General features: G+C 55.0%; 1 protein-coding gene across 5 annotated transcripts; it reads left to right on the top strand.

The window, feature by feature from the left end:
• The first annotated feature begins 741 nt into the window (after positions 1 to 741).
• Positions 742 to 8,906, top strand: STOML1 (stomatin like 1). 5 transcript variants are annotated; one of them, XM_007446658.1, is made up of 7 exons: positions 742 to 878; positions 2,512 to 2,618; positions 3,684 to 3,833; positions 4,114 to 4,317; positions 7,269 to 7,464; positions 7,929 to 8,141; positions 8,670 to 8,863. In XM_007446658.1, the coding sequence occupies exons 1-7, from the start codon at positions 746 to 748 to the stop codon at positions 8,861 to 8,863; spliced, it is 1,197 nt and encodes a 398-aa protein (XP_007446720.1). In that variant the 5' UTR covers positions 742 to 745. The 5 variants fall into 5 exon arrangements, with proteins under 5 accessions (XP_007446720.1, XP_007446721.1, XP_007446723.1 ...); XM_007446659.1 differs by having other exon boundaries at positions 746 to 878; positions 7,932 to 8,141; positions 8,670 to 8,906; XM_007446661.1 differs by lacking the exon at positions 3,684 to 3,833 and having other exon boundaries at positions 746 to 878; positions 7,932 to 8,141.
• The last annotated feature ends 494 nt before the right edge of the window (positions 8,907 to 9,400 follow it).

Genomic DNA, 9,400 nt, shown 5'->3' with positions numbered 1-9,400 from the left:
AGGGGCATGCTGCTTCTGCAACTGCAAGACTGAGTATCTCACCTCTGTGATGCTCTGGAGGGCTGCCCTGGGTTAGCGCTGTGCAATCCCCTCCTTCCTTACTCTGCCATGCTCCCTGAGGTCTGCACATGAAATTTCTTTCTTTTTGTGCCCAAGTTCAGGCCCTCCTGCCCCACCTTGACCCACAATGGTCTGGCTACTCCTTCATTCAACAGATAAGCACTGAGATCCACTCTGTGCCAGGCCCTGCTTGCTGGGCTGGGGGGACACAAAGAGGAATTCGTTTATCATGCCTTGGAGAAAACCTAATTCCACATAAGGGCAACCTTCCCAAAATCCGTCCCTAGTTTTTGAGTTTGTGTTTAGAAGGCTGGTAGCATTTCCTTGCTTCTGGAGAAGATTCAGCTCCTGAAAACTCCCTTACAAAGCTCAACTTCTCTTCCTGCTCCTTTTCTAAGGCCTAGTGGGAGCAGGGTGTAGGAGGACGGACTCCTGCAGGCTTCCAGGAACACAGACCACCCTCCCTCCCTGCCCCGCGGCCGCATTTCGGTCCTCCCAGCGCAGAGGGCGCTGTGCGACGGTGAGAGCCGAGCCCTTCCTGCCTCCTTCTTCTGCGCCAGGGCCACCGCCCATGGCCGCGCAGGCGAAAGCGGAAACGGCGGCCAGCTGGGGTGGGGCGGTGTAGCGGCCGGCTGGTCAGGCTGCTTACCGTGCTGGGGCGCGGGGCGTACCCCCGTTAGGAGTCATGCTCGGCAGGTCTGGGTACCGAGCGCTGCCCTTGGGGGACTTTGACCGTTTCCAGCAGTCGAGCTTCGGCTTCCTGGGCTCGCCGAAGGGTTGCTTGTCCCCGGAGCCGGGCGGCGTGGGGCCGGGGGCCGGTGAGTGGCCGCCCAGCACAGCGGACCCGGGAGAGATCGGCTGGCACCCCTGGGTGCGAACTCTCTGCCTCTCGGGAGTCAGCCGGTCTTGCGCGCTCACATCCTAAGAGGAGGGACCGAGAGGGGGTCTCCACAATGTGGAGAAGGGCTTGGATCAGGCGCTGGGATGCTACTGCTAATCCAGCCCTCCTAGGGCCGCGGGACTGCAGCACCAGAGCTCTCTCATCTTCCAAAAAGCCTCGCCCCACCTCGTTTCTCCTCGGCTTTTATCAGCCCAGAGGTTTCCGGTTTCCATTTTGCCTAGAAAGAAACTAAGGTCTAGGCATAGGAGGTCACCAGCACGCCGAGGGCACTTGGCTGCAGAGAAATGGCAGAATCTTCACCTCAGGGGGCATCTCTAGACTCCCTAAGCTTGAGCATCTCCCTGTTTCCTGGTGGAGATGCACAGGCCTGTGCATGTCTTCCAGGCCCTGTCTTACTCCAAATCCTTGAGTAATTCCCTTGGCCCATAGGCCAGATCCCACATGCCACAGCCTAACAACCAAAACCCCAGAGGATGTGGCCCCTCTGTGATTCACCTCTAATGACAGCTGCCCCTATCCAAGGGTTCATTTCCTGCAGGGGCCACATGGGTCAGAACGAGGCAGGAAAGGAGATTTAGCATTCTGGGGCTCAGAGAGCCCAGAAGTATAGGGTTCCTGGAAGTGTGGAGCCGAGGCTCCTGTCTGCTTTCTGCTCAGGGTTGGGAGAGGAAAGAGAGCAGAAAATAACCTCTCCCAGATTCTGGGGCTTTCTCAGCTTTCACTCCCATTCTGGGCTTCTGGTTCACGGGGGCAGGGATCTGTGGTTCAGATGAATCTCATTTTCCTAGTTCTCCGTCCCCCACCTCTCACCTGAAGCTGCTTCAAGCGAGGCATGGCCCAGAGGGCATTAAAGGGGGGTGAAGAATTGTGAGCTAGGAAAGAACATCTTTGCCCTCATCTCTGGCATCTGTTGAAGAGCAATTGATGCTTTATCCCTTTAAGCTAAGGTCCAGTGATGCCACCTGGAGTTGTGATTTCTCCCCTCACCAGATAGCCTTAGGCTGTCTCCAAAAGGACTCCTTGAAAGCACACTTCTGGGGCTGATAGTAGAGGAGGTGTTATGCCAGCAGCATTCAGTTCAACCCAGCGTGTGCTTACAGATGCCCAGGTACTGCTGGCTTTGCCAGCTATGGGAGGCAATATAAGTCAGACAAAAGGATTGACTCCTGCTCAGCCCAGTGAGGAGAGCATCGTGTGATTGGCTTCTCAACTCCAATGACTACTGTCTAGCAGAGAATAGGCCTTGTGAGGGTGGGACTTGGGACAGATTTGTTTTGGTGTATGGGAGGAAGGAACAGTCCTTAACTAGCACCTGCCCAAAGATATGGGAGTAGTATTAGGCAAGGCGAGTATTTGCTGGTCCTTAGGGCATGGCACTAAAGTGGAGTGAAGAACTGTGAGCTAGGAAAGAAGATCTTAGCCCTGAAGAGGAAGGAGCCACTGAAAGGGGAGGTGGGCAAAAGGTACACTTGACTGAGTTCACCCAGCCAGCAGCTGTCCTGCCAGACCCAGTCTGCATTCCTTGACTACCTCTGCTCTCTTGTCCCCAGATGCACCTCAGAGCTGGCCTTCCTGCCTCTGCCATGGCCTCATCAGTTTCCTGGGGTTCTTGCTGCTGCTGATCACCTTCCCCATTTCTGGTTGGTTTGCCCTGAAGGTAAGGCTGGCTGGATCAGCCCCCAGAATGGTTGGGCCATGTGGAGAGCTTTGGCATTGGTGGGTGAATTCCCCATCCTCTGCCCCCTTCCCCCAAATATTATCACAGCTCTGTGAAATGGGCTGGAAAATAATTGTTCATTCTCACCTTTCAGATGAGGAAACTGAAGCTCAGACTTGTCCAAAGTCATACTGGGAGCCAATAAGTGGCAGAAACAAGTCTTCCCAAACTCCCAAGTTTGGGGGTCTGAACACTGGCTTTAAGGTGCACACAAATATCTTCCTCCCTTTGGGTTAGGCTAAATTAGAAATGAAAAACACTCAACCTGGCCCAGCAGGTGATGAGTAATAGGAATTTCAGGCCTCGTTTTCAACAAGGGATGGTGCAGATGGGAAAGGATGAACTAGAGTTGAGGATTGCACCTGAGAGCTGCAGTGAAGGTGGAAGCCTACCCTCATGTGGCTCCAGGCAACAGCCAGTGTCTCTAGAAAGCTTGGGGTTTGGTGTGGTCTCGAAGGGAGTCCTTAGAAGGTCCTAAATCCTAGTCCCCAAACTGCCACTGATACAAGTATTATGTGACCTTGGGCAAGTCACTGCCTCTGTAAGACTTCATTTCTCAATTTGGACATATTTCCTTGTTTGAGGATTCCAGGAACCTGAAGTTGGTAAAGCCCTTTGCTCGGGGCTGCTATTAGAGCAGCCCAGCTTTTCCCTTAACTAAGACAAGGGCAGACAGTTTCCTGGTTTGAGTCATGTCTAGCTTCAGATCACACGGGTGAAAGGTTTCACTGAGGATCAAGTCAATACAGTATTGCAGTTGAGAGCGTGGCTTTTGGAGTCATTCAGAATTGCGTTCAGATCTTGCGTGTTTCACTTGGGGGCTTTGTGATTTTTGAGCACATCAGTTAACCTCTCAGAGCTTTGTTTTTTTCATCGGAAGACAGAGCTCAGGATACCTGACATTGAACAAGGCCAGAGGAAGAGAGGTGAGGGAGGGACCTGGCGAGACATCATTGCCAGCAGCAGCTCAGTGCTTTCAACCCTTTCCCTTGCTGCTGTGGACAGATCGTGCCCACCTATGAGCGCATGATCGTGTTTCGACTGGGCCGGATCCGCACCCCTCAAGGACCCGGTATGGTTCTGCTCCTGCCCTTCATTGACTCCTTTCAGAGGGTGGATCTGAGGACACGAGCCTTCAGTGTCCCTCCTTGCAAGGTGAGGGGCTTCTTGGCTCCCGTGGACAGAGGGAGTGGGGGCTTATGCTGGGTGTATTGGCCTGTGAGTAGCCATTAAGGGTGAGGAATGAGGAAGATACCAGAAAAAGGGGGAGGGGGCTGGGAGGACATCCTTGATCCATATACCTAAGCCCACACACTTGGGGATACCATTTTGCTCCTGAGGAGCTAGTGACCAGGCGAGTGGGTCAAGTTGGGTGGTCTCAGTGGGCCTGGCCTCCCTGTGCCCCCAGCCCCTCTCTCCTGGCCTCCCCCAACAGTTAGCCTCTAAGGATGGGGCTGTGCTGTCTGTGGGGGCTGACGTCCAGTTCCGCATCTGGGACCCGGTACTGTCGGTGATGACAGTGAAGGACCTGAACACAGCCACACGCATGACGGCCCAGAATGCCATGACCAAGGCTCTGCTCAAGAGGTCTCTGCGGGAGATCCAGATGGAGAAGCTCAAGATCAGCGACCAGCTCCTGGTAGGCAGCTCCACACAGGGCAGAGTTCAGGGGCTGGCACCTCGGCCCAGCTCTGCCTGCCAGGGCACTTTAGCAGAGCACCAGATTGCTCTGGGCCTTAGTTTGCCTTATGTCCCAAGAGTGTAACAACTTTTGAAGAGTCAGTGGTCTGGGTGGGACTGTGAGTTGAGGAACAGAAGATGGCACAGACCATAGCGATCTTGGGCAAATCTATCCCTGAGAGGTGAAGGGGCTGGGACAGGGGAGTGGCCTGACTGCCTGAGGTTTTACGCTTCACTGCTCTGCAGGCATTGCCATGACAACACTGGGCCTCAGGGGCACTCAGCAGCCTCATGGGGCAGGCAGGTGGGTGAAAGGAGCAGGGGCCTTCCTGGCCCAGTCACTTTCAGGGGAATTCCATGCTCCCCAAGGCAGCATGTGCATTTTTGTGGGTTTGTGTTCTTTGTTCTGAAGAGAACAAAGGGACATGAGGACATTTGGACCTTTTTCCTGCCTCTTCTCTGAGTGTGAGCAGTTATCCTGGAATTCACCTCAGATCCCTCCTGTGACAAGATGGGGTTGAAATACACGTGTGGAGGCGTGTCCCCTGCTCCTCACGTTCACCTTGTGCTTTCTCCCGTGTCCTGGCAGGCGACCGTGGGTGAAGTTTCCCCTCGTTCCCCTAAGATCTGCTTTCCCTAGGGTTAGAGGACAGGAAGGGGAGTGGGGTAATGCCAGTCCTGGAGGTCACAGTCCCTTCAGGAAATAAATCAACTGGGTGAAATTCCCAAGAGGAGGTCTCATATGCATAGCATTTTGCCTGCCTCAGTGTATCTCTGCTTCACGTTCTGCTGCAAAGGCTGGTATTATTGTTTTATTTTGGAGGAAGGAAACTAAGGCTCAGAAATTATTTGACTTGCCCCTAAGAGCTGTGGTCAGGGCAGAGCTGGACCCGAGCCAGGTCACCTGCCCCCCAGCCCCCAATCCAGTGCTCAGTCTTATACAACTCAGATCACAATTTGATAATTTTTTTTCATGAAACCACATTCCGTTTTGATCTACCTTTAGGAAGAGAAAATTGCTCTCGGCCTTGTTGCACATGGCTTTGGTGCAGCAAAGCCAAGAGAGGCCATCTGAGGGAGAGTCCCATACTAGGACATTAGAGTCATGTAGGGCCATTGCCCAGATTGAGTTGGCTCCTGGTAAAGTGGGGTCAGTGCCTGGTTAAAATGAAATCTCAGGAAATCCAGCACACCTCCCTAAGGCCTGTTTCAGGCATATGTTTCTCATTCTCACCGCGCACCCGATTCTGCATACTTTTCCTCTAGAGGGATTGCATGCTCCCCACCTCTCACTTGCTGGGCCCTCCTTAGCTGCTCTAGGCCAGCCACTTCACCCCTCAGTGCCCCAGCCCAGCCTCCCCCATTGCCACCCCACCCGTCCCTCTGCCACAGGCCTTGCCTCTTAATCCTCAGGAGAAAACACTCTAGGGTGAGAACTCTTTCAACTTCCTCCAGCATCACCCCTTCAAACTCATCTACATCTGTGCTGTTTCCCTGTCTGACTGGAAGCATCGGCTTTTTGCGAGGACACATGTTCTCCCTTTGTCCCAGACCCCTTCTAGCTCTTAACCCCTCTCTCCCCTTTCCTTCCTCCCCTCCTGTCCTTAATCTAGGCTCCCCCCATGCTCCTAAGACTGACGTCACTGCCGACCTCATGGTGACCTCCCTCTTGCTAGCACAGGGGCACTTCTCAGTCCTTCCCTTACTTCACCTGGAGGCAGCCTTTGACTCCATGGACCCATCCTTCTCTTATTCTTGGATCCTCTGCTTCCTCGGGCTTCCATTATTCCACACTCCTGGTTACTCCCTGTTCTCCTGCCCTTCTGTTTCCAGGTTTCCCTCAGTGGTCTCTTCTCACCTGTGACCTCCCAGGAGCACTTACCCACCTGGGGCTTTCTGCTAACTCTAGACACTAATTATTCTCAACACTCCGATCCAGTCCCACTCTGCCCTGCTTCCTGGCCCCACTTATCCAATTGCGGTTGGCCGTCCCATAGACACCTCAAGCTTAACGTGTTTAAAAAGTCACCATTGCTTCCCTACCTACCCCCAAATCTGTGTCTTCCTCTGTGTATGCTCTCTGGATAAATGCCCGCATTCCTGATCCGTGCAGGCAGCCATACTAGAAACGTGGCTCCTCCAACTCCTCACCGCCCTCCTTGTTTTCGCACATCCGGGCAGCCGACAAGTCCAGCGGTTCTACTTCTCTAGTGTCCTTCTGTAGCTTAATAGAGTTTACAGAGTTGTGCCCCTCACCTGGTGTGTCTCGCCTCACAGCCGCCTCACTGCCTGACACCGCATCTGCATCACTTTTGCCTGCGGTTTGAAACAATGTCCTACCTGGTCTCCATGCCTCTACCCTCAGCCCCTCCAATCCAGTGTCCACATAGCAGCCAAGAGAATCTTTGCAACAAGCAAGACTGCTCTGTCACTTGCCTGCTAAACTCATCTCCGGGACTCCTTATGCCTCAGAATAAATCCAAGTGAGCGGGAGCAGCCTCCTCTGAGCCCTTGGCTGTCTCTCGTGTCCCAGGCCACAATTGAGGATCCAGCTAAATGGAACTATGGTTCCTCACGGTTCCCCGAACATTCGAGGTGCTCCTTTCTGCATTTTTGCACCTGCTCTTCCCATTGTCTGGAAAGGTCCTCCTTTGATGCCCCTTCACCTGGATGATTCCTCCTCCTCCTGGCATCACCCCCTCCTCCCTGCCCCACACCCTCTCCTGATTGCTCACTACCAGCTGCCCACAGCTGGGTTGTAATTGCCCTCTGCCTCCGTCCCAGGCTGGGAACTTCTCAAGGGCAGGCCTGGTGCCTCATGTGCCACCATGGCCATACCAGCCTGCCTAAAGAACGTGCTCTGGAAAGGTTTGTTGAATGAGTGCCATTTCTCCCCACACCATCCTCCAGCTGGAGATCAACGACGTGACCAGGGCCTGGGGGCTGGAGGTGGACCGCGTGGAGCTGGCAGTGGAGGCCGTGCTCCAGCTGCCCCAGGACAGTCCAGCTGAGCCCAGCCTGGACAGCACCCTGCAGCAGCTGGCCCTCCACTTCCTGGGAGGAGGCATGTCTTCAGTGGCAGGAGGTGCCCCACTCCCTGAGCCGGGTAAGGAGCCTTGGGTAAAGAGTGAGGGTGCTCCCCAGGGTGCTCAGCTTGGTGTCCAGCACAGACTGAACTTTGCTACTTGTTCCCTTAACCAAGCAGCTTGTGCAGTGCACACCCCACCCAGCTGTTCAGGTCACCCCGATTCTAGAGCTGACCAGAGCTAAGGCAGTGAGAAGAGTCCGGGTGTCTGAGTGTGTGGAGGCCTTTGGGAGCCTCCATGGGAGGAAGCAACAGCATCCAGAAAAGAGTTTTGGATTCAAGGCTAGAGTAGCTTAGAAATGGCATTTAGGGTTATGGCTAAAAACTCAAGGGCAGCTTCTTAGGAAACTGAGGAGGAAACTGAACGTGGGCCTGAAGAGGGTGTAAGACGGAACTGCCGCGAAGGTACGGAGGCCACACGTTGACCTTGGCAGCACACTGACCTCCGCTCTGCCTCCCTCCCCAATCCCCTTGGCCGCCCCCAGCAGATACCTTGGATATGGTGAACGAGGTTGAGCCGTCTGCCCCTCATGGTGGTGCCAGGTCCAGCCCCAAGCAGCCTGTGGCCGAGGGGCTGCTGACAGCTCTGAAGCCCTTCCTGTCTGAGGCCCTGGTCAGCCAGGTTGGGGCCTGCTACCAGTTCAATGTCGTCCTGCCCAGTGGCACCCAGAGCATCTACTTCTTGGACCTCACTACAGGTGCAGCTGCCCTCCCTGCTCTCTTCCTTCCACCTGGGTTGCTTGTAGCCCCTACCACCCATGGTCCTTTTTCAGACTGGGCCCTGCTCCTGCCAGCAGTTTAGGGCAAACCCATAGCAGTCAGGGGCTCAGATGCCATTTGCAGACAGTGACTACCCAGGCCTCGGTCTCCCTGCCCTGTCCTCGTCAGCAGGACAACTCAGATGGCTGAGCTTCTGTACCAAGAGCCCCACACACGTTGCAGTCCTGTTCATGGCAAGCTCAGCGCTGAGCATGTTTTGTGCATTATCTCACCTACTTATCATCATCAACGTATGATTTAGGGATTATCATCATCATCCCCATTTCACCAATTTGGAAACTGAGGCTCTGAGCGGTCACACAGCCAATGGGACTTGAACCCAGGGTATTAGAGCTTGAACGCTTAACCACTATTTCCACCCCTCCCAGTGGGACATGCTAAACCTCTTCTGCCTCCTGCAGCATAGTCGTCCCCCTACTAATGCTCAGTTTTCTTTCTCCCCACAGGGCAAGGGAGGGTGGGACATGGGGTGCCTGATGCCATCCCTGATGTGGTGGTGGAGATGGCTGAGGAGGACCTGCAGGCCCTGTTGTGCAGGGAGCTGCGGCCCCTGGGGGCCTACATGAGCGGGCGGCTGAAGGTGAAGGGCGACCTGGCCGTGGCCATGAAGCTGGAGGCTGTCCTCAGGGCCTTGAAGTAGCAGGTTTGGCTGACTGTCCATAGCCCAGCCCCGAGCCTGGCACCAAGCCAGGGGGGCATCTTGGAGGAGGAGTCATTGACACTGCACGTTGGATTGTTGAGGCCCTGAGAAGTTTCAGGCCCAGCAAGAGCCAATGAGTGGAGGCTGGGAGACCCTGGAGACTGGGAAAGGCCGAGTCAGGCGGCCCTTCCCTTCTCACCCACAGTGGTTCTCTGGACAAGCCTTTGCTGATCCTGGTCCCCTGCCGAGTACCCGGTCTGAGCTGGGTAAACAGCGCGATGACAGGAGAGCCAGGCCTGCTGTGCTCTGCTGCCTACCTGACTGGAGAGCCAGGGCTGACAGAAAGAGCCTGACAGCAGCTGGCTTGGTCCCAGTGTGAGGGAGCAATGCATGCAGCTCAGGCTCCCAGAAGCGGGGTCAGAGAGGCTGGAGGAGGGAGAGGGAAGGCGGCCACTGAGAAGAGGTCCCTGCAGTGGGAGGGATCTGGGGATCGGCTGGGTCTGCCCTGCTGATTGCAATCCGATGGGGACAGGAAAG

Source organism: Lipotes vexillifer, unplaced genomic scaffold, assembly GCF_000442215.2.
Source record: "Lipotes vexillifer unplaced genomic scaffold, Lipotes_vexillifer_v1.1 scaffold242, whole genome shotgun sequence".
Classification (NCBI taxonomy): domain Eukaryota; kingdom Metazoa; phylum Chordata; class Mammalia; order Artiodactyla; family Lipotidae; genus Lipotes; species Lipotes vexillifer.
This window is presented reverse-complemented; position numbering and strand designations above follow the sequence as displayed.